The sequence below is a fragment of the Belonocnema kinseyi genome, chromosome 6, assembly GCF_010883055.1.
Source record: "Belonocnema kinseyi isolate 2016_QV_RU_SX_M_011 chromosome 6, B_treatae_v1, whole genome shotgun sequence".
Classification (NCBI taxonomy): Eukaryota; Metazoa; Arthropoda; class Insecta; order Hymenoptera; family Cynipidae; genus Belonocnema; species Belonocnema kinseyi.
The window spans coordinates 39,070,318-39,096,267 of record NC_046662.1 but is presented as its reverse complement, the minus strand read 5'-3'; the positions used below and the strand labels follow the sequence as shown (position 1 = coordinate 39,096,267).

Below are 25,950 nucleotides of genomic sequence, written 5' to 3'. Positions count from 1 at the left end.
TTATATTATCATTAATAATTTTAATTTCATTTTCTATCAAAGAGTTGAATCTTCAATAAAATACATCAATTTTGAACAAAATAGTTGAGTTTTCAATTTAGAAAGATAAATTTTGAACCGAAAATAGAAAAATTTAATTTTCAGTTTAAAAAATTAATTATTAACCAAGGAAATTAATTTTAAAAATTGAATATTTAATACAAAAACATTCATTTTTAATCAAATAGTTGAATTTTCAACTGAAACAGGTACATTTTGAACTAAAAATAAAAGAATTGAATTTTGAATTTAAAATTTAATTTTCAACCAAGAAAAAAATTAATTTTCAATCAAATAGTAAGATGAATTTGCAACCAAGAATATTAAGCTCCTGCCATAAGAAATTAACCTTTTAATAAATATCAATTTTCAACTAAACAGTTGAATTTTGAACTCGAAAAGATCAATTTTGAACTAAAAATGAAATACTTAATTTTCAGTTAAAATAATTAATTTTCGACCGTGAAGAAATGAATATTCAATCAAATAGTTAAATTTTCAAATTAAAAAATTAGTTTCAAGTTAAAAAAATGATTAAATTTTCTAACGAAGAGATGAATTTTCGACCAAGGAGATTAAATTTAAAAAAAAAGGTGAATCTTTAATAAAATACATCAACTTTCAACCAAAGAGTTAAATTTTCAACAACAAGAAAATAAATTTTAAACTAAAATTATTAATTTTCAACAAAATTACTAATTTTCAACAAAAATTAAATGAATTTTCAATCAAATAGTTAAGTTTCGAACCAAAAATAAATAATAAAATTTGCAGTGAAATCAATTTTCAACCATTAAAAATTGAATATTCAGACAAATAGTTAAATTTTAAACAAAAAAGGATAAATTTCTAGTAAAAAAAATTATTAAATTTTCTAACAAAGAGATGAATTTTTAACCAGGGAAATTAAATTAAACAAAAAAGATGAGTCTTCAATAAAGTATATAAAGCAATTAAGTATCAACAAGAAAAAATGAATTTCCAATAAAAAAAAGTTAAATTTTCATCTAAAAAAATATAAATTTCAAGTTAAAAAAAATTATTAATTTTTTTTCATAGAATTTTCTACCGAAGAGATGAATTTCCAACGAAATCTAATTGAATTTTTAATCAAATAGTTTAAATTTGGAATCAACTAGCTGCGTTTTCAACTCAAAAAGATAAATTTTGAAGCAAAAATGAAATACTTAAATTTTCAGTTGAAACAATGAATTTTCAAAAATTGAAAAATTAATATTCAATTAAATTTTTAAATAAAAAGGATAAATTTCAAGTCAGAAAATTATTGAATTTTTTAACAAAGAGATGAATTTTTAACCAAGGAAATTAAATTTGAAAAAAAGATGAGTCTTTAATAAAATACATAAACTTTCAACCAAATAGTTGAATTTTCAACTCAAAAAGATAAATTTTGAACAAAAATTCACTAATAAAAATTTCAATTAGAAAATAATGTTAACCCATGAAAAAAATTAATTTTCAATAAAACAGTTAAATCTTCAACCGAAGAGATGAATTTTCAACCAAGAAGATTAAGTTTCTTCCATAAAAAAAAAAGAATCTTCAACCAAAAATATAAGTTTTCAGCTCAAAAAGTTAAATTTAGAAACAAAAATGAAATACTTAAATTTCCAGTTAAAAAAATTAATTTTCAATAAAATAGTTAAATTTTCAACCAAATGATATAAATTTCAAGTTAAGAAAAATTATTAATTAAAAAAAAAATTGTCGATCGAAGAGATGAATTTTCAACCAAAGAAATTAATTTTTTTTTAAATATGGATCTTTAATCAAATACATCGACTTAAATCAAATAGTTTTTTTTCAACTGATAAAGACACACTTTGAACCAAAAATAGAGTAATTGAATGTTCGGTTAAAAAAATTAAATTTGAACCATGAAATAAAAGAATGTTCAATAAAATAGATAAATTTTTAACCGGAGATATTAGTTTTTAATTAAGAAGATTAAGTTTCTACTGTGAAAAATGAATCATAAAAAAAAAGAATTTTCAACAAAAAAACTAAATTTTTAACTCAAAAAGATCGATTTTGAACCAAAAATGAAATATGTGAATTTTAGGTGAAAAAAAATTCATTTTCAACCATAACATTTTTAGCAAAAAAAAAAAAGAATTTTCTACAAAAAAGTAATATAATAATATCAATTTTCTGCCAAAATAATGAAATTTTAAACCCCAAAAAGAAGAATTTTCAACAAAAGAGATGAATTTTTTGTTAAAAAAGATACATTACAAAGGAAAAATGGAATAATTAAAATATTTAATTGATACAAAGAAACGATTTTTCATCAAAATAGTTAAATTTTCATCCAAAGAAATAATTTGTAACTAAATTAATTAATCTCGAACAAACAAAAAATTTAATCAAATAATTTAACTTTGAACTAAATAAGGAAGTTTTTACCAAAAAAGCCAAATTTTCAACAAAGTGAATGAAGTTTATGTAAAAAAAGATAATGTTTCATCAAAAATTGGTATATTTAATTTTTCATTAAGCAATTGCCAAATCATTAGGAAATTGCACAACCAAGAAGATAAATTTTCAAGCAAATATTGGAATTTTCAATTAAAAACTAAATTTTCAACCGAAAATGGAATATTTCAATTATGATGTAAAACAATTAATTTTCAACTTAAAAAAAAAACAATTTTCAACTAAGTAATTTAATTTTTAATAAAAAAAATGATATAGCAAATAACAACTAATAAAAATAAATGTTTAAGAAAGTAAGAAAACTTCAACTTCAGTTTATTGCCAAACTGTCTGTCCTGCAGTAAGACAGTAAGCCAGTAAGGGACAGTAAGTAATTAATAAAATCAATCTTATTTTTTCAGCTTTTGAAATCAAAATTCGTTTATATCAGAAATTTCATGAAAATTTTATACAAAAAATGGAAATAAAGAATTGATTTTTAAATAGGTTCTGTTACGTTTGAGAATAAACTATTTAAAATTCGCGGGCTTTCGATTACAGCGCTCTTGTGGCGTATATGTCAAATATAAATTGACGAACACAACATAAATAGTGGGACCAGTGGAACCTTGCAAAAAATTATTATCCAATTATTATTATTGCTGAAAATTATAAAAATATTTGCGTAATTAAAGCAAGGCATGAAAAAAGTTTTAGAAAATTAGATTCTTAAAGTCCATTTAAAGTCAAATTCAGTGTGAAATCAATCATGGCATCTGGAAGTGAGGAAATAAATCCGGGCCCAGATCCAATGGATTCTGAATCCTTGTCCGAATTATTTGATAAGGCATTTGATTTGTTTAATTCTATAAATAAAACGCAGGAACCAACAAATAGTCACCAAGTTCAGGTATGTTATTATTTTAATTTACTAACTAAATCCTCATTTTTCGAGAAACGTCTTTTATAAAGTTAAATATAACCTACAAATCGATAACCGGTTTTTGGGGTTAGGAAAATATTTGTTTTCTTTTCCCAAAATAGTTTGTTTAATCGTCTTGAATCAGTATTTTGATTCAAATCCAACGAATTTTAATAGCTTTATTACTGTGAAATGTGCAAAAACGATTTCAGTCTCTAATTAAATGGTAATAACTGAATAATTCGTCAGTAAATAAATTACCGCATGAATTTGAATGCAAGCATTTAAATAATAGAAAATATACAGAATTCATACTCTTTCCTCTATTTCATTATTTTCCCCTCTTTTTGTGAAACCTCCCGTGGTGAGAAAAGAACAAAATACATAAATTTTCAACTAAATTAATTAATTTCTAACCAAATACTTGATTTTTCGACCAAGAAGATTAATTTTCTATGAATATAAAGATTTGTCAACAAATTACATAAACTTTCAACTGAATAGTTGTTTTTTTTTAACTAAAAAGACAAAATTTCAACGAAAAATGAAATTTTCACTACAAAAAAATTTATTCTGATTACATAAAAAATTAATCATTTACGAAGTAGTTGCATTTTCGACCAGATTATTGAATTTTCAAGCGAATAAGATGAATTTTCTATATGAAAAAGTTAAATTTTATTTTTAATTTTCTACTAAAAAATAAGAATTCTCAACAAAATGTATACATCTTTAACTAAATAGTTGCACTTTTAATTAACAAGATTTTTTTATCAAAAAAGACGAGATTTGAAGAAAAAAATGTATAAATTTCTAACGAAATTATTAATTTTGTACCAAAAAAGAAAAAATGTCAACAAATGACACATTTTCAACTGATTACTTAATTTTTTAAACTAAAAAGATCAACTTTTAAACAAAAATGAAACAGTTAAATTTTCATTGAAAAAAACTAATTTTTAATGTAAAAAAAGCGAATCATTTACAAAATAGTTACATTTTCAATCAAATAATTACATTTTTAATCAAAAAGATCAATTTTCTATCAAAAAAGACGAATTCTCAACAAAATACATACATTTTTAACTATATTAATTAATTTTCTAACCATATACTTTAAGTTTCAACGAAGAAGATTAATTTTCTACAAAAAAAGAAATTTTTTCAACAAATTACATAAATTTTCAACTGAATAGTTGATTTTTTAAACTAAAACGGCCAAATTTCAACTAAAAATGGAACACTTAAAATTTTATTGAAAAAGATTAATTTTGAATACATAAAAAACTAATCATTTACGAAGTAGTTGCATTTTCTAACAAATTATTGAATTTTCAATCTAAAAAGAAGAATTTTCTCTATACAAAGTTCAATTTGTTTTCAAATTTTCTACTAGAAAAGAATTTTCAATAAAATGTATAAATTTTTAACTAAATATTTACATTTTTAACCAAACAGATAAATTTTCTACCAAAAAATACGAAATTTGAAAAAAAAAACATAAATTTCTAAACAAATACTTGAATTTTTAATCAAGAAGATTAATTTTGTCCCAAAAAAGAAAAATTATCAACAAATTACATAAATTTTCAACTGAATAGTTAATTTATTAAACTAAACAGATCAGCTTTTAAACAAAAATGAAACAGTTAAATTTTCATTGAAATAAATAAATTTTAAATATATAAAAAAACGAATCATTTAAAAAATAGTTAAATTTTCAAAGAAATAATTAGATTTTTAATCAAAAAGATAAATTTCTACTAAAAAAGATGAATTCTCAACAAAATATATACATTTTTAACTAAATAGTTGCATTTTGAACTAAAAAGATTTTTTTACTAAAAAATGCGAATTTATAACAGATTACATAAATTTTTAACCCTAATATTTGAATTTGTAATCAAGAAGATTAATTTTGTATCAAAAAAGTAAAAATGGCAACAAATTACGTAAATTTTCAATGGGATAGTTAATTTTTTTCAAATGAATTTTTAATTGATTTTTTTCAAGAAATAATTTTAGTTCATTTTTAAAATTAAAACGATCAACTTTTAAACAAAATTAAGAGAGTTAAATTTTCATTAAAAAATTTTTTCATATATAAAGAAGCGAATGATGTACAATATTGTTTAATTTTCAATCAAATATTTACATTTTTAATTTTTAAAAAATCAATTTTTTACCAAGGAGATTAATTCTCTACTAAAAAAGACTGCAATTTTCAACAAATAAAATTAATTTTCTACCCAAAAAGCAAAATTTTCAACGGAATAGTTGATTTTTTAAACTAAACAGATAATTTGTTTACCAAAAACGAAGCAGTTAAATTTCAACAGAAGAAAATTAATCATCTACAAAATAGTTGAATTTTATAACATATAATTAAATTTTCAAGAAAAAAAAATTTCTATACATAACAGTTGAATTTTCAATCAAATAATTACATTATTAACCAAAAAGATCAATTTTTTACCAAGAAGATTGATTCTCTACTAAAAAATACGAATTCTCAACAAAATGCATAACATTTTTAAAGAAATAGTCTCAATTTGAACAAAGAACATTTTTTTACTAAAAAGACGAATTTAAAAAAAATATATCTAAATTTCTAACCAATTACTTGAATTTTCAACCATGAAGATTGATTTTCTGCCAAAAAAGAAAAATTTTCGATACAAAACAATAAAATATTTACATTTTTAACCAAGAAGATCAATTTTCTACTAAAAAAAGACGAATTCTCCACAAAATACATGAATTTCTAATTAAATACTTGAATTTTCAACCACGAAGATTAATTTTTTACCCAAAAAGAACAATTTTCAAGAAATGACATAAATTTTCAACCGCATAGTTGATTTTTTAAACTAAACAGATAATTTTTTAACCAAAAATGAAGCAGTTAAATTTCAAAAGAAAAAAAATTAATCATCTACAAAATACTTGAATTTTCTAACACATAATTGAATTTTCAAGAAAAAAATTTGTTTTTATATATAACAGTTGAATTTTTAATCAAATAATTACATTTTTAACTAAAAAGATAAATTTTCTATCAAGAAGATTGATTTTCTAATAAAAAAGATGAATTTTCAACAAAATACTTAAATTTTTTAACGAAATAGTCGCAATTTGAACAAAGAAGATTTTTTTACCAAAAAGACGAAATTTAACAAATTGCATACATTTCTAACCAATTACTTGAATTTTCTACCAAAAAAGAACAATTTTCTATAGAAAACAGTTAAATTTTCAATCAAATAATTACATTTTTAATCAAAAAGATCAATTTTCTACGAAGAAGATTAATTTTCTACTAAAAAAGACGAATTCTCAACAAAATGTATAAATCTTTAACTATATAGTTGCATTTTTAATCAAGAAGATTAATTTTTTACCCAAAAAGAACAATTTTCAAGAAATTACATAAATTTTCAACCGCATAGTTGATTTTTTAAACTAAACAGATAAACTTTGAACCAAAAATGAAACAGTTAAATTTTTACTGAAAAAAAATTAATTTTAGAATATAAAATACGAATCATTTACAAAATACTTGATTTTTTTAACAAAGTATTGAATTAAAAAAAAATTTGTTCGAAAAAGTTGAATTTTCCCGTAAATGAAGACTAAAATGGTTATAAACGAAAATAAATTTTTGTTTTTTATATTTCAGTATAATTTTCAATGCGCGTGGTTGGGTAAAACTTATTTGACTGTTCGAAGATTAATGTTTTGCTAAAAGAGACGAATTCTTAACAAACTATATAAATTTTTGATTGAAAAGTGGAATTTTAAAACGAGAAGGTATTTTTCTAAAAAAAAAATATTTAAACTGGAAATCGTAATTTTCCATTTCTGGTTAGAAATCTATCTATTTTATTTAAAAACTTAACTATTTCTTCGGAAATTGATCTTTTTTTATTTAAAAATTTCACTACTTATTAGAAAATACATCTTTGCAGATTAAAAATTCTACTATTTTGTTAAAAAATTAAGTGTGGTTTGTTGAAGAATAATTTTTTGTATTTGAAAATTCGATCATTTGATTTAAAATGCAACTATTTGGTTGATAACTAATTTTTTTTATGGAATTAAAAATCATTCCTTTGGATTGAACATTCATATTGTTTGGTAAAAAATTTCTTTTTTAAAAAGTAAACTTTTGTTAAACATTCGACTTTGGCCTAAAGCTTCAACGATTTGGTTTGAAAATGCAACTGTTTTTGGTCGTAGATTAATATTTTTTGTTTAAAAATTCGATAATTTGGTTGAAAATTCGTATTGTTGGTTTAAAATGAAGTTTTTAATTTACAAATTTAACTTGACCGTTTTTTGTTGAAAATTGAACTATTTCTTTGAAAAATTATCTTTTTTATTTGCAAATTCAACTATTTGGTTTAAATTTTATCAATTTTCTTTGAAAATGCAAATGTTAGGTTGATAATTAATGTTGCTGTTTCTAAATATTCAACTATGTCTTTTTAAAAATATATCTCTTGTTGAAAATACGATATATTTCGGTTTGAAATCTTATAAATTTCATGTTAAATTTAACATAGTACCTATATAAGTTAATTTTATTTAAACAAATTTATTTTTTTTTATCAATTTGCGTGCGAATTCATTCTATTGCCCCTGGTTGAAGAGAATTTCGAGCTGTAAATTTGTCAATTATTTATTCTGCTCCTAGTAATAAAATGTATATTTTAGTCTGATGTGAAACGAGCAATGCGTATGTTTGAAAATTCGACAAAATTGGTATCCCTCGTGGACATGTTCAGCGAAAATGAAGCTTTTGAAGAAGTTCCGACCGAAAATTTGAAATACTTCCTACTCCCAGCTCTTTTAGGCACACTCACAACAAAAATTTGTGGCGCGGAAGATCGAATGCATATCGTAGACGTGGCCGAAATCTACTTTGTCGATTTTTTGAGAAGAATGAAAAAATACGGTTTAACAGATATACATATTCCAGAGGTAAATCGCGACGAAAGAGAAGAAACTGCGATTGAAAGGGTCAAATCTAACGCCGAAATGATCACTGATATGGTTCGTATCCACTTTTAATTAACAGAATATAATTAATTTACTATTTTACGAATTCTTTACTTTAATTCAAAGAGTTTCTACTCATCTGGAAAATTTGAAAATCAATTTTGTTGGAGTTATTATTAAAATCAGGATTTTTTTTTCGAGCGTGCCCTAATTTGTTTTAATAATTGTACTATTAATTTAAATAACAATGTTTTTTTTTTTCATTTTTGAAGGCAAAGTTTGGTATTTTTACTGGATTTATTGAAAATATTAATTTTCATAATATTAATACAAATGTTTGTACTTATAAAGACTGAAAAAATATTATAATTAATAAAGTAGTGAATTTATTGCGTACTTATTGCAATTTAAACAAAGGATTTTGATTTTCTTTTATCAATTTAGCTGATTATACTTGAACCATTCTCTGATGGATTTCTATGAATTTAAAAATATTTCACATTATTTTAGAGGATTACAAAAATTTCCACAAAAATTAACATATTTTAGATTTCTTAGGGAATTTTTGAAAACAATTAAAATTATAATTCGTTTGAAAACATCTTTGTTCCAATGCAGAATTTAATAAAATTGGAAAATTTCCTGTTCCAAGTCATGATTATAATTCTTTTAAAATATTCCCTGTTCAAATCTAGAATTTTAATTTATTTCGATAATTCTACATTTCAACCTAGAACTATAATCCTTTGGAAAATTCCTTATTGGAATCTTAATGACGACTTGGAAAGGGAAATTTTTCAATTAAAATTATATTCTGATTTGGGACAAGAAATCTTCAAATTTTAACACATTATGAGCTAGAATTGGAACATGTTATTTTTCAAGAGAATTATTATTTTGACTTTGAATAGGGAATTTTTGAATATAAATCAATTCTTAGTTGGTTAACGAAATTAAAATTTTTGATTAGAACAGGTTTTTTCAAACGAAGTAGAATTTCGAGTTGAAACGTAGAATTTTCGAAAAGGATTAAAATTCTTGATTAGAAAAGGGAACCTTTCGAAAGATTTCTGACTTGAAATAGGGAATTTTTAAACTCGAATAAATTTTGATTTGGAGCAGGATATTTCCAAATTTTAACTAATTCAGAACTAAAACTTAAAATTTTCGAAAGGAATTAAAATTCTGCATTGGAACAGGGGGTTTTAAAATTAGAATAAATTTTTATTTGGAACAGCGAATTTTTCAATTCAAATAAATTCTGAGCTAAAACTGGACATTTTCGAAAAAAATTAAAATTCTGGATTGGAACAGGGAATTTTTAAATTAAAATAAATTTCGTGTTGGAACAGAGAATTATGAAATTTAAATAAGTTCTGCTATGAAACAATGTATCTTTCAAAATAACTATAATTTCGACTTAAAAAAGGGAATTTTTAAATTAACATAAATTCTGAGTTATTTTCTAAAAAAATGAAATTCTGGATTGGGAAAAGAAATTTTCAATTTTTGATCAATTCTGAGATAGAACTGGAAGCTTTCGAAATGAATTAAAATTTTGGAATTGAACAACGAATTGTTCAAAAGAATTATAATTCTGGATTGGAATAGGGATTTTTTCAAAAGAATTATAATTCGGACTTGAAATAAGGAATTTTTAAATTTAAATGAATGTTAATTTGAAACAGGGAATTTTCAAATTTAAAAAAATTCTGAGCTAAAACTTTACATTTTTGAAAAGAATTAAAATTCAAGATTGGAAAAGGGGATTTTTAAATTTAAATAAATATTCACTTGGAACAGGGAATTTTTTAGTTTAAACACATTCTGAGTTGGAACGGGACAGTTTCTACAAGATCTAAAATTCTAGATTGGAAAAGGGAATTTTTAAATTTAAATAAATTCTGATTTGGAACAGGGAATTTTTCAAAAGAATTATAATTCAGACTTGAAAGAAGGAATGTTTAAAATAAAATCAATGTTAATTTGAAACAGGGAATTTTCAAATTTTAACAAATTCTGAGCTAAAACTTTACATTTTTGAAAAGAATTAAAATTCAAGATTGGAAAAGGGGATTTTTAAATTCGAATAAATAATGATTTGGAACAGGGTATTTCCAAATTTTAACAAATCCAGAACTAGAACTTGGAATTTTCGAAAAGAATTAAAATTGTTGATTGTAATTCTAATTCCGACTTGGAACAGGGAATTTTTCAATTCAAATAAATTCTGAGTTGGAACTGGACATTTTCTACAAGATCTAAAATTCTGGATTGGAACAGGGAATTTTTCTATTTAAATAAATTCTAATTTGGAACAGAGAATTTTTCAAAGGAATTATAATTCGGACTTGAAACAGGGATTTTTTTAATTTAAATAAATTTTTATTTGAAACAGAGAATTTTCCAATTTTAACCAAATCTGAGCTAAAATTGGATGTTTTCGAAAAGAATTAAAATTCTGGATTGGGACAGGGAATTTTTCAAAAGAATTACCAATTTTGAATGTTGGAACCAGGGAATTTTCAATTTAAATAAATCCCGCGTTGGAACAGGGGTATTAACAAATTTAAATGAATTCTGCTATTAAACAGTGTATTTTTCAGAATAATTATAATTTCCACTTCAAACAGGTAATTCCTTAATTAAAATAAATTGAGTCATCTAAAAAAAATTGAAATTCTGGATTGGGAAAAGGAATTTTCAAATTTTGATCAATTTTGAGGTAGAACTAGAAGTTTTCAAAATGAATTAAAATTCTGGAATTGAACAAGGAATTTTTCAAAAGAATTATAATTCTGGATTGGAACAGGAAATTTTCTAATTTAAATCAATTCTGATTTGGAACAGGGATTTTTTTAATCAAAATAAATTCTGAGTTGGGCCGTGAAATGAACGGGAGTTTTATGTGATCAGGACACCCCAGGAAATAACAGTGAATCTTTTTTTGGACAAATTTTTAGAAAAAAATCTGTCCAAGTCTGTTTTTAACAGTTCTTTTAAATAATTAGTCGAATTATTATCTTTTTCCATTCTTATATCATTCAGTTTACAATTAATAATTAGATCATTTTTCACCTGAAAAATTTTATATTTTAAATAAAATTTTTAGCATTCCTTTCTTTATGTAAAGAATTTAAAAATGCAGTTTAAAGCCTTAAATAATTAAAAATTAGAAGCGTTTTAAATTGGAAATTTTTGATAATAAATATTTTAAATTGATTAACTGTGAATATACATTACAATGGTTTTAAAAAATTGAACAGTACTTCAAGTGAATATTTGATTTTACAAGACGATTTGTTATCAGTTCAAAATTTAAGAATTTACAGATTTTAACCTTAAAAATTACACTGTTTCAATGTGAAAGCTTAGTATTTAAACAAATGTAAACACCCGATTGAAATTTTATAAACTATTTTCATTTAACAAATAATTTGAAAATAATATATTCATAATTAAAGGATTTTATTAAATTTCGAATATTTCTTTAATCTAAAATTTAAAAATTTTAAATTTTTAAATTAAGAAACAGAAAAATGCATCATGTTTATAAATATTTGATTGTTTATTAAAAATTTGTAATTATAAATCAGAAATTCAAAACTAAACAAACAAAGTAAACTTTAAACTTTACAATTTCTTTTGTTCTATTTAAAGAATTTAAATTTTGAAATAAATTTGTGGAACTTGTTCTATAAATAAATATTGCACATCGATTATTACTAGGAAAAATTTGATTAGGTTGAAGAGAAGTTTTAAAAGGTTCAAAATTAATTTAAATTTTGAAATCATTTGAAATAATTTAAACAGAGTGTCTACTTATATCTACATAATCCGGTCATTCATACCAAAATTTTGATGCAAATAATTTGAAACAGAATATAGATTTTTGTAGATTTCAAACAAAAAATTTAGAAGCTTTCAAAAAATTGTGAAAGGCTTCAAAAGAATAAAAAATATATTCTTAAGAATCTCAAAAAAATTCAAAATGATTTTTTATTTTGAGAAATCAAATTTAAGAGAATATTTTTAAAAAGATTTCGAAAATGGTCAAAAATGAATCTGGGAGATTTGAAGGTTTTTTTTTTTAATTTTGCAAGAATTTTTTACAAAATTGTAGGAAAAATTCGAATCATTTTAAAAGAAGTTTAGAGGTTCTGGAAAAATGTTGAACACGATGCAAAATTCGAAAAAATGTAAAACACAATGCAGATTTTCAAGATTTTGAAATAAAATTTTGAAGGTTTTTAAGGATTTTTAAACTATTTAAAATCAAAATAATTTAACTTCTAATTTAAGAAGTGTTTAGTTTATTAAAAAAAAAACTTTTAATCTTTGAGCGTTACAATTTTAATTGTTTTATTTAAAAAGTGTTTAATTTACAAGTGAAATTGCTCAATTTTGACGCATAAATAACAATTGAACATTTCTTATTTGTAGAAAAAATTCGAGTAATTTTAAGAGATATGTAGAAGTTTTGAACAGATTAAAAAATAATTAAAAACTTGGAATTATTTCAAGTAATTTAAGCGAAGTGTGTTCACATTTTTTTCAGAACTTCTAAATATATTTTAAAATTAATGGAAGTTTTCCTACAATTTTTGAAAATCCAGCAAATTAAATAAAATCCTTAAAATCTTCCATGTTCTTCTTTGATCATTTTTTAAATTTCTTAAAATCTTCTCAAGCTTTCTGTTACAATAATTTTTCAAAGTGAAAAATCATTTTTAATTTTTCTAAGAAAAATTTTATTCTTTTGCAGTCTTGCACTATTTTTGCAAAGAATCTAATTTTTTGTTTAAAATTTGCAAAAATCTCAGTTTTATTTTAAATTCGGCTGTAAGTATTTCAAATTATTTCAAGTTCTAAATTTAATTCGAATGTTTTTAAAAGTTCTAAATATCTTTTGATGTTACTCTAATATTTTTACAAATAATAAGTGTTCTATTGTTATTTATAAATTCAAATTTAATTTTTTTAATTTGCAGGATTTTCTAAAAGTTATAGAAAAATTCAATTCATTTTGAAATATATTTAAAAGTTCTGAGAAAAAATTAAAAAATGATTTTGAATTTGGATTTCAAGGATGCCTAGACTATTTGAAGTAAAAGCAATTTAAAATTACTTAAAATAATATAATTTTGAAATTTTTGATAATTCATTGCTTGATTTTTTAATTTAGACTATTGGAAATGTCAACGTGGGTTTATATTTTTGGAACTTTATCTGAATTTTCGAACTCTGTCATTTATAAAAGTTCTAAATTTTGCAGTTTATTTGCATTTGTTGTTTATTGTTTATGACTTTATATGGAAAAATGTTTAGAATATAGTTTGATTTTTTAAATTTCATTGGCCGTGAAAAATGTTTGCGAACCGGGAAAAAACCGGGAATTTTTTTCTTCGATTAGAACAGTCACCCTGGGTTCACTTTCTAACACTAAATGGCCAAAATAAGAACTGTAAACAATTTGTATCCAAAACGGATGTATTTTTAAGAAAATTATTAAATTTTGAATCAAATAATAGAACTTTTGAAGGATAATGTTTAGAAGTAAGTTGTTGCCAATTCAGATTCGAGATTCTTCAACTTGAAATGAGATTGTTTAATTTTAAACGATTTGAATTAGAAATGATACGATTTCAACTTCTTTCTAATAAAATAGTCCATTTAAAAAAAATTTTAGTCTGAAATGTTTCAATTTGGAACTAATTCAAGTTTATTTAAGCTTACAATGCATTGAAACTTACATGAAATAGAGAAATAATTGTTTTTTTGGTTTGTTTGTTAAAAAACGATTTGGACAAAAATGTGTTTTTTTTTCACTCTTTAAGATTAAAATTCTATCTAAAATGATTTGTTTTTTATGAAGATTTATTTGTAGTCTTTAATCATTGTGTTAAACTTCACGAAACAATCGTAAAAACACTTTTATGTCAAAATTAAAATACATCTTTAAAATTGTACCTACTCTTTCTAGTTCCAGTTTTCGGCACTAGGTGGCGAAGTATTGGACCACCATTCCCAATACCTGGAAAAATCCAGACATACTTGGAATTGTCAGGGATATTTTTTTTTTAGGATTTGAATGAACGCACTAATTTTATTTAAAAAAAAAAAAAAAAAACAATTTTGATAATTATTTTCAGGTTAACGCCCGGAATACAAAAATTCAAAGATACACTCAGGTAAAGGAATTAGAGGGTCGTTTGCAAACCTTGAAACAAAGTATGGATGATTTAAACATCGATGATGAGGCGAAAAGGGAATACTTTGAGACCTTGCTCAAAGTTTATATCAATCAAGCTATCGATGAGTTGGCCTCGTTGGCTGCTGAGAGGCCAATTTTGGAACACATGAAGAAAATTGGCCACACCGAAAGTAATGCCTCACACAAGCATAAAAATCGACCTTCTGCGCCACCTCTTCAACCCTATATTATTACGCGGGATGATCTACAAAAGAAAGTTTATGGTGCCGGATATCCCAGCCTTCCCGTTCTAACCGTTCAGGAATTCTATGACCAAAGAGTGAAAGACGGAGAGTAAGTTAATTGACTTATTTGGAATATTTAGAAAATTTTAATCGCCAATTTCGAAATTTTCAACTAAATTACTTTTCATCAAAATGGTTCAATTTTCAACAAAATAGATGAACTTTTAAGCAAATAGTTTAATTTTTAAACAAAAAAATTAATTTTCTACCCAAAAAAAAGACGAATTTTTAACAAAATAGATGATATTTTAACCAATTAGTTACATGTTCAATTAAAAAAGAAATGATTTTCAGTCAAAAATAAAATAGTTAAATTTTTAGTTTTGGAAAAGTAATTATAAACCAAAAAGTTTCATTTTCTACAAGTGATCAATTTCTAATAAAATATATTAGTCAAATTTTTCAGTTTAGGACATTATTTTTCAACCAATTAGATTAATTTTCTACCTGAAAATATGCATTTTCAACAAATTTCATTTTTAACTTACAAAAATAGATGTTCAGTCCCAAAAAGTGCATTTTTTATAAACCTATTCACTTTTATTTGCCAATTACTTGAATTTTTAACCAGAAAGCATAAATTTTTAAGAAAATTGTTGAATTTTCAAATGATGGAATTTTTAACCAACTAATACAATTGTTTAACAAACAAAATTACTTTTCAATGAAGAATATAGTAGACTGTTCGACCAAAAAGAATTAACTTTCAGCCAAAAATAGTTCGATTTTCTTATTGAGTTCTATTAATCAGGCTCGCCCTTTTGTTAAAAACGAAAAAATGTTAAATGTAATACAATATTTTTCTGTATTAAAAAAGAATAATTAGAAAAAGATTGATGAGAATAAGGAATAAAAATCTATCTACTAATAAAAATACATTTAAAACATTGAACAGGGTGGCCGTTTTAATCGACAAAATAAATTCACGGTCATTTCCCGGTTCGCCAACATTTTTCACGGTAAATGAAATTTAAAAAATGGAACTCTAAAGCTAAAAAATTTGGGCGTATAAAATTGAAGGTACTAACATTTTTCAATATAAAAAAATATAAATCCACGTTATAATTTTCAATGCTCTAAATGAAAAAGTCAATCAATGAACTTTAAAATTTTCAAAATTATATAATTTTAAGGAATTTTAAGCTAGAAACATCAAATAGTGAACAATTAAAAAATTTTTAACTAATTTTAAATTAGAAATTAAATTATTATCTTTTTACATAGTTTAAACATCCTTGGAAAGCTTCAAAATTTTATTTCAAAATTTTGAGAAATCTAGAAGTTGTTTTAAATTTAAAATTATTTTGTAAATTTTTTCAAAACTTCTAAATATCTGTCAATATGAATTGAATTTTTTGTAGAATTTTCATAAAATCCTCCAAATTTTAGAAAATTTCTTTACAATTTGGATGTATAAATAACAATTGAACATTTATTGTTTGTAGGCGAATAAAAACATTTTCTTTAGATTCCTAGAAAAATTACAAATAACTTTCATTTTGAAAAATTATTTTAAGAGAATATTAAAAAAATTTTTCAAAGATTTAAACAAAATTTTCAAAAATGATTCTAGAAGATTTTAAGAAAACTTTCTAAAATTTGAATGATAATTTTTAATATTTTTAAAACTCCGTTCAAAGATTAAAGGTTCTTCGAAATTTCAACGATTCCATGTTTTCTATGTCAAACAATTCAGTTAAAGATTCTTTACTTTTAAATATTTTGTTTTAATTTACTTTTCTTAAATAAAAATTGAAACATTGCTATATATTTAATAATTAATCTTTTTTTAATTAAAAATTTCTAATTGAATGGGTTAAAAATGGAATATTTTATACTGAAACAATATTTTAATTTGAAATTGAAACCGTTTGAGTTTTAAAGTTAAAATCTGAAAACTCTTAAATTTTGAACTGATTTAAAATCGTTTTTGTTCACTTTTTATTACTTAAAGTACAGATAAATTTTAAAGAATTATTTATTTATGAAATAAAAATGTTTTTTATCCAAAATTTTCAACCTAAACGGCTTTTATTTTTTATTTGTTCAAGTCATTAAGAAAACATTTTAAAAATCTTTAAATTAAAAATGTAAGCTTAGAAATAAAAATTTTTAATTGAAAATTTTGTAAGTAAAAGAATTTTGAATTACACATTATAAGCTAAATAATAGCATAAATGAAAAGCATAACAATTCCACTGATTATTTAAAAACTGCTGAAATCGAACGTGGACAGATTTTTGTTCTACAAATTTGTCAGATTCCCGGTAAAAAAAATTAACTGTCATTTCCCGGGTTTTCCGGTCCAGCGGTCACCCCGATTAAAACATGAGCATTTTCCGTTTTTTCTTCATTTATTTTTTAATCTTTGATTTTTTTGATTTTTTTTAGTGCAACTATTCTTCAAAGATGGGGAAAAAAAAATTTTAACATAAAAATTACTTGAAAACTTGCTAAAGAAAATCCAGGAGACACCAATATGATATAAAGTTTTTAATAATAAAAGAAATATTCTTTTAATATTAAAAAAATATATTTTCCAGTAGATAACACTTACCCCTTTTCTGATCAAGTGACTAACCCTTTAAACTATTTAATTTTTGGAAATAATTTTTAGGCGTAAATCCAAATATTCAGGGTGGTGATTCAGCGAACATATATTTTAATGCATAACGTTAATTCCCAACATCATTTAACACAACAAAGCAAAAAATGCAAAATTAATTAATTTTGAATCAAATGTCTAAATTTTGTATGAAAAAAATATCAATTTTTAACAAACAATAGAATAGTTAAACTTGTAGCGTGTAAAATTAATTTTGAACAAAAAAAAAACGGGGTTTCAAGACAATAATTCAATTTTCAATCTATATAATGAATCTTAACCAGAATAGATGAATTTTCAACCAAAAAAAAAGTTAACTTTCACTAAGAAGGATAAATTGTTAAGCAAAATTTAAATAATTAAATTTTAAGTTTAAAACATTAATTTTCACAAAAAACTTTCAAAGAAATAGTTACATATTCAACTAGAATAATATTTTTTAGATGAAGGTTTATTAATTTATTAGTTACATTTTCAGTTCAAATAAATAATAATTTTCCACTAAAAAAGAAATCAGTTTTCCACAAATTAGTTCAATTTGCGGGAAAAAATTCATTTTCATCCAAAGAAAAAAGAATTTTTCAATCAAATAACTCATATTCAAGCCAAATAAATAAATTTTTAATTGAAATGATGGATCTTCAACCAAAAAATTAGTTTTTAACTGCAATTTGGTAAAAAAAAAACTCTGTCTATTCTTGTTTAAAAAATCTATTTTTGTTGAAAATTCAACTACTTGTCCGAAAAATGAAGGAATATAATTAAAATGCACTTATTTCTTAAAAATTCATATTTTTGTGTCGAAAATTCAATAGTTTTGTTGACGGTTCGTCATTTTTCTTGAAAATTGAACAATTTGGTAGAAATATATTTTCTTTTATTAACTAATAAACCTTTTTTAGTTGAAAATTCAACAATTTTGTTGAAATTTCTTTTTTTTCTGATCTAAAAAATATTTTTTGGCTGCAATTTCAACAGTTTGGTTGAAATTCCTTTTCTTTCTTGAATAAGAAACTTTTTTGGTTAATAATTTAACTACTTGGCCAAAAACGAAGTAATATCTTAAAAATGCTCTGTTTTTCGTTTCAACATTAATCGTTTACGATTTAAAATGAACTTTTTTTGTTAAAAAATAACTTTTTAGTTCAAAATTCATCTTTTTGCTTGAAAAATTAACAATTTGTTAGAAATCTCTTTTCATTATTGACTAATCAACCTTTCTTTGTAAAAATTCATAAGTTTTGTCGATAATTCTTTTCTTTTTGGAATTACAAATTTTTTTCATTGAAAATTCAACTATTTGGTAGAAATATCTTTTCATTATTGACTAATAAATCTTTTTTAGTTGAAAATTCAACAATTTTGTTGCAATCTCTTTTCATTATTGACTAAAAATTCATATTTTCGGCTCGAAAATTCAACAGTTTTGTTGACATTTCGTCTTTTTTCCTGAAAAATTGGACAATTTGGTAGAAATATCTTTTCTTTATTGACTAATAAACCTTTTTTAGTTGAAAATTCAACAATTTTATTGAAATTTCTTTTTTTCTGGCCTAAAAAATCGTTTTCAGTTGAAAATTTAACAATTTGGTTGGAATTTCTTTTCTGTCTTGTATAAAAAATCTTTTTTGGTTGAAAAATCCACTACTTGTCCATAAAATCAATTAACATGTTAAAAGTGGACTTTTTTGGTTTGAACCTTTATCTTTTTTGGTTAAAAATTAACTTTTTTGTTCATAATTTATATTTTTGGGTCGAAAATTCAACTAATAAACCTTTTTTTTTTAATTCAACAATTTTGTTGAAATATCTTTTCTTTCTGGCAAAATAAAATTTTTTTGGTTGACAATTTAACAACTTGGTTGAAATTTCTACTTTCGCTTGCATAAAAAATCTTTTTTGTTTGAAAATTAATACTTTTATGTCGAAAGTTGAACTGTTTCCTTGGAAATTTGTATTTTTTGCTTGAAAATTTAACAATTGTGTTAATAATTTTTTTTTGTATTCTTGACTAAGAAATTATTGTGGTGGATAGTTCAACAATTGGTAGAAATCACTTTTCATTATTGACTAATAAATCTTTTTTTGTTTGAAAATTCAAAAATTTGGTAGAAAACTCTTTTCATTCTAGAAAAAGGTAAAAATAAACCTTGTACCCTATTAACTACTTTAAGTTCTTTTCTTATATAAAATTTGGAAGAGGGAAAAGAGATTCTAATAAATTCCTTTCTCCTAAATACGGATAGTAATTCTTTTTAAAAAATTCTGGGCCATGTCGAAAATTCCCTGTTCCGAGTGAAATAATATTTTTTTAACGAAACTCACTGTCCTAAAATAAAAACAAAAGCCTTCTTCTAAAATTTCCTGTTCTATGTCAGGATAAAAGAGAAGTAAGAGAATAAAATGTGATAAATCCATTTTTTTGAAAAAATTGCGAAAGTTGATTTTTCTGCATGTTTGAAATAATAACAATTCCATGATCAAACTTTAGGTAGTTTTCGTGCCAAAAGTCAGATGTCTGAAAAAAATATTTTTTCTATGATTTCAAGAATCAAAATATTATAACTGTTGTCGTTTCCAATAAAAAACATTCTTTTTATGAAAGATGTTAAAATCCACACAAAAAAACATGAATTTTAATCATATTTTTTGCAATTTATTTTTTTTCTGATCGTCGCTTCTTACCAATTTTTGCCGTCATTTATTAAGATACAATCATTTTGGTTAAATTGGTAAGAGGCGACGATCAGAAAAAAAAAATAAATGGCAAAAAACATGGTTAAAATTAATATTGTCTTGTGTGAATTTTAACACTTTAAATAAAAAGCAATGTTTTTTTATTTAAAATGGCATGATTTATAACATTTTGATTCTTAAAATCATGGAAAAATCTCTTTTTTTCAGTTATTTGACTTTTGACATTTTCAAAATTAATGTTTTTTATGTGAATTTTAACATTTTAAATTAAAAATTCTGTTCTTTTATTTGAAATGATATGATTTATAATATTTTTATTCTCAAAATCATGGAAAAATCTATTTTTTTCCAGATATCTGACTTTTGGAATGTTCAAAATTAATGTTTTCTTTATGTGATTTTTAACATTTTTCATACAAAATTATGTTTTTAATTTGAAATGACATCATTTGTAATATTTTGATTCTTAAAATCATAGGAAAATCTTTTTTTTCAGATATCTGACTTTTGGCATGTTCAAAATTAATGTTTTTTTATGTGATGTTTAACATTTCAAATAAAAAAGAATGCTTTTTTATTTGAAATGACATGATTTATAATATTTTGACTCTAAAAATCATATAAAAATATCTTTTTTCAGATATCTGACTTTTGGCATGTTCAAAATTAATGTTGTTTTTTATAATTTATAATATTTTGATTCTTAAACCATGGTAAAATCTCTTTTTTCAGATATTTGACTTTTGGTATGTTCAAAATTAATGTTGTTTTATGATTTATAATATTTTGATTCTTAAAATCATGGTAAAATCTCTTTTTTTCAGATATCTGACTTTTGGCATGTTCAAAATTAATGATTTTTATTTGAATTTCAACAATTTTCATAAAAAATGTTTTTTATTCGAAATGACATGATTTATAATATTTTTATTCTCAAAATCATTGAAAAATCTATTATTTTTTTCAGATATTTGATTTTTGAAATGTTCAAAATTAATGTTTTTTATATGAATTTTAATATTTTTCATACAAAATAATGTTTTTCATTTGAAATTACATCATTTATAATATTTTTATTCCTAAAATCATAGGAAAATCTATTTTTTTTCAAAAATCTGACTTTTGGCACGATAACTAACTTAATTCAGCGAAAAAAATCTCATAGAGAAAAAAATTTGTAAAGGTTTTTTTTTTATAATGGAAAATAATAAACATTCAATAATAAATTTAGAATTAATTAGAGTAAACTGAGATAATATGAAAAAATATGTGACTGTAGATAAAGTAGAAATCACTTTTCTAAATTGAGTAAAATTATTGAAATAATGAAAATCTGAATTTTTCTGTGATCAGAAGTAAATTCCCGGTTTAAAAAAATTAAACTCTCGGTTTTTTCCCGGTCAGGTCGCCACTCTGATTAGTTAAAAAAAAGGGTAGAACTGCGATCTCTGCGATTTTTATATTTTAATCTTAAGTTTTTAGTAATAAAATTTATTTCAGTTGGCCTGATCCTTCGCAACGTAATCAAGTAAATTCGAGAAGTCTTCAGGATGTGGCGAAAAATGGTGCCAAATCTCAAGAAGATATTGAAGCTCAGGAGAAAGAAGAAAAGGTGGAAGCAGATGACGAAGAATTGTTGAATCGGGCTCGAGCTATGGATGAATATAAAGATGATCATCGACGTGGTTGGGGAAATCGAGCTAATCGCAGCTAAACTGGTTTTAGCTGTTTTCCGAATTGTGTATTATTTTTATTTTTATTATTATTATAATTATATATTGTTAATGTGAATATATCGCCAATTCTTTTATCTGCATAATCGTATATTAATATTATCTAAAGGAATTTTTGCATTTTTTTATATTCAGTATTTTTTTTAAAATTAAATTCAATTGGGAATAACAATTTTCCTAATTTTTAAGGTTTTAAGGAATGAATAAATTATCAGATTTTTTGAAAATTCTTCTGAGTTATATGATTTATTGATTATTAATTATTGGCTGAGACCCTAAGTGGATATGACTCTTAGTGACTATTTTTATTTATTTTTATTTATATAGAATGATTACGAATTTTTGGCATTGTTAATTTTGTTAATCAAAATTTCTAAATCGGTAATTGTATTTCATGGTAAAATTTATTTCTGAGTGTTTCCATTCTTGATAAAAGTACAAATTTAAATTGTAAATGATTTTTGAATATTGGGAAATAATTCGGTTTTAAGATTTTACTACGATGCTATAATTTATAAACTTTTTCACATTTTTAAATATGTGAAAAATTAAATTATGGATTGAAACTTGTATTTTAGAATATATTAATTTATTGTAGATACCGGTGCCGACGAACTTTAAAAAATAAAAAAAAACTTTTAATTATTTTAAAATATGTTTAGGCGCTTTTAAAAGATTTAAAAATAATTTTAAGCTTCAGAAGATGTCCAGAAATTTATGATAAAATAGATTTTTTATGATTTCGAAAAAAGAAGCTTTTTAAGAATTTTCAAAGATTTAAAGGGAATACTGACATTTTCTTCACATTTTTGCAAGAAGTTTGAACAATTTTTTATTTTGAAATATGAATTTTAATAGAAAATTGAAGTAGATATCAGAAATGCTTGAAAAATCATTCAAAATTAAGAAAATTGCATTAAAATCTTCGAGATTTTTTTTGCCACTTTTGGAAAAAAATATATACTCTTTAACGATTAAAAAAAAAATCATTAAAAATTTTTCCAGGAATCTTCGGAAAATTTGTGTATTCTTGTAAAACTTTTTTAAATTCTTAAAAATCCTTTAAACTTTTTTCCGAAACCAATAAAAATCTATATTTTGTTGTCATTTTTTTGGAAATCTTTTTAAATGTTTAATAATTTTTTATTCTAAAAAAAGAGGATTTTAAGAAAAAATTGAAAAATATGTCTTAAAATGTTGAAAAATCTCTCAAAATAAAAAAAAAGTCGCAATAAAATCTTCCAGATTTTTTTTTCACTTTTAGAAACAAATTTATATTTTCTTTAAAGGTTAATTAGAAAAAAAATTAATAATGTTCCCAAGAATTTTAAGAAAATTTTGGTGTTCTTTAAACCTTTCGAAATTCTTAAAAAAAACTTCTACACTTTTTCTCGTAATCTTTAAAATCTCTAATTTTGTTTTAATTTTTAGGAAATATTTTCAAATTTTCAAATCTTCCGAAACTTAGAAGTTTTGAAAAGGATCAAAAATAATTTAAAACTTGTGAAGATGTCAACATTTTTTAATATTTTATTTCGAAAAAATAAACTTTTTAAGAATTTTGAAAGTTTTTAAGAGAATGATGAATTTTCTTAAGATTCCTAGCAAAATTGAAAATGATTTTTATGTTTACAAATTAATTTTAAGAGAATATTTCAGAAGATTTAAAAAGATTCCTAAAATTGTCAAAAAGATTCTGGAAGATTTTAAGACAATTGATTAAAATGTTAAAATAATTAAAAATTTCGAAATATTTCATAAAATTTGAAACAAAAATGTAGTTTTTTTGAAGATTTCGAAAAAAAGTAGAAGCTGTTTAAGATTTTTGAAAAGTTGTAAGAGAATACCAAATTTTTCTTAGATTTCCTGGTAAAATTTGAAATTATTTTTTTTTGTATTAACTTTTAAACAAAATGTTCAAAAAAATCTGAAAATTGAAAAACTCGTATTAAAAATTTTTTAGATTTTTTTTCACTTTTAGAACAAAATTTATATTTTCTTTGAAGATTAATTAGAAAAACATTTCAAATGTTCCCAAGAATTTTAAGAAAACTTTTGTGTTCTCTTGAAACTTTCAAAATTCCTTAAAAAACTTCTAAAGTTTTTCTCGTAATCTTTAAAAATCTCTTATTGTGTTTTTTTTATTTTCTGGAAATATTTTCAAATCTTAGAATCTTTTTGAAAAATAAGCTGTTTAAGAATTTTTAAAGTTTTTAAGAAAATTATGAATTTTCTTGAGATTCCTAGCAAAATTAAAAACGATTTTTATTTTGACAAATTAATTTCAAGAGAATATCTTAATAGATTTCTAAAATTGTCGAAGTAGATTTCGGAAAATTTTAGACAATTGTTTTAATTATGCAAAATTTGTAGAAAAACTCGAATAATTTTAAAAAAATAAATAAAATGTTCAGAACTTTCAATAAGATTTAGAAATAATAAAAATAAAGATTTTTGAAAGGTTTTAAGAGAATATCAAATTTTGCTTAGGTTTCATGGTAAAATTTGAAATTATTTTTTTTTTTATTAATTTTTGAAGAAAATGTTCAAAAATTTCTGAAAATTGAAAAAAAAATTTTAATGCAACTTACTGTAAAATAAAAAAAAATATTAAAAACTTTCTATATATTTTTTGGACACGTCTGAAATCTTCAAAACATGTTTAGAATTATCGTTGAAAATTTTTTGTAAAACTTGAATCGTGTAAGTTCCTGAACGAAAACATTTGAAATTATATAATTTGTGTTTTCGGAATTTATAGTTATTATTCCAATTTTAACGTCTATTTTACAATTATTTTACTTCGTTGGATTTCGATTTATAAAAAGGGGCTGGTAAAAAATTCCAGTTTCGAAATTCGCTAAAAATTTAATTAAAAAAATTAATTTCCAATTAAAATGAAATATTTTGAAGAAAAGAAATTAATTTTCAACGAATAAAATCAATTTTCGACAAACAAAAACGAATTTTCAATAGAATTCAATCTAAAAAAGACCAATTTTCATCCAAAAATAGAATTACATTTTCAGTTAAAAAAATTAATTTTTGACAAACAAAAAATGAATTTTCAATTGAACACAATACATTTTCAACGAAAAATGGAACACTTAAATTTTGAGTTAAAAATTAATTTTTACCAAATTTAAAATGACTTTTCAACAAACTAGAAATTACAAATTAGGAATTCATATGGACAACTCTTCAATTTTAAAGATGCTTAAATGAAAATTCTTCAATTTTTAAAATCAAAAGTTGACTTTTTAATTTAAAATTTTTAAATTCAAGAAATTTCAAATGTAAAGCATAAAAATTACATAATGTTTAATTGTAAAGCTTAAAACTCGCATATTATTTTATTGTAAATTCTAAGAATTGAAATCTTTTGAATCATAAAGACCTAAATTCAAAGTTCTTCAGTTTTAAAGTTATATAACTAAAAATTCTTAATCTTTGATGATATTGAAGACCAAAAGTCGTTTTCAATTAGAAATCTTCCAAATTGAAGAAACTTCGAATATTATTAATCAAAATTATAGAATTTTTAATGGAAAAAAATTAAGCATTGATAATTTTTAATTGCAAGTTTTTAAAATTCTTAAATTTTTAAGATGTATGTTTTCCTAAAATTTGATGATTTTGAAGATCTAGAGTTAAACTTTCAATGCCAAATCTTAAAAATTAAAGAAGTTTTGAATTTAAAGAATCAAAATTACAGAATTTTGAATTGAAAAATGAAAACTTGCATTATTTTTTATTTTACATTTTCAAAATTAAAAACTTTTCATTTTTAAGGATCGACAATTCAAATTTTTCTGATTTGTTAGAATAAAAATTTCAAAATATCCAACCATAAACTTGTATAAATAAAAATGCTTATATTTTGATGATTTTGATGATCTGAAGCTAAGCTTTCAATTCTGAATGTTCCAAATTGAAGCCAATCTAAAGCATCCAAATTACAGAGTTTGAAATTTTAAAACCTAAAACTCACATAATTTTTATTTGAGATTTTTCAATTA

General features: G+C 22.5%; 1 protein-coding gene across 1 annotated transcript; it reads left to right on the top strand.

Annotated features, from left to right (window-relative positions):
- The first annotated feature begins 3,091 nt into the window (after positions 1-3,091).
- On the top strand, positions 3,092-22,118 carry LOC117175161 (immunoglobulin-binding protein 1b). The gene is made up of 4 exons (XM_033364760.1): positions 3,092-3,385; positions 8,114-8,452; positions 14,551-14,945; positions 21,699-22,118. Exons 1-4 carry the CDS (start codon positions 3,245-3,247, stop codon positions 21,910-21,912), a joined length of 1,089 nt encoding a protein of 362 aa, XP_033220651.1. The 5' UTR covers positions 3,092-3,244; the 3' UTR covers positions 21,913-22,118.
- Positions 22,119-25,950: the final 3,832 nt, after the last annotated feature.

Excerpts from the sequence above, each read along its gene's own strand:
- LOC117175161 (XM_033364760.1), top strand. The coding sequence starts at position 3,245 with ATGGCATCTGGAAGTGAGGAAATAAATCCGGGCCCAGATCCAATGGAT. Across the intron at positions 3,386-8,113 it reads CAAATAGTCACCAAGTTCAG|TCTGATGTGAAACGAGCAAT; the intron begins GTATGTTATTAT and ends TGTATATTTTAG. Across the intron at positions 8,453-14,550 it reads CCGAAATGATCACTGATATG|GTTAACGCCCGGAATACAAA; the intron begins GTTCGTATCCAC and ends AATTATTTTCAG.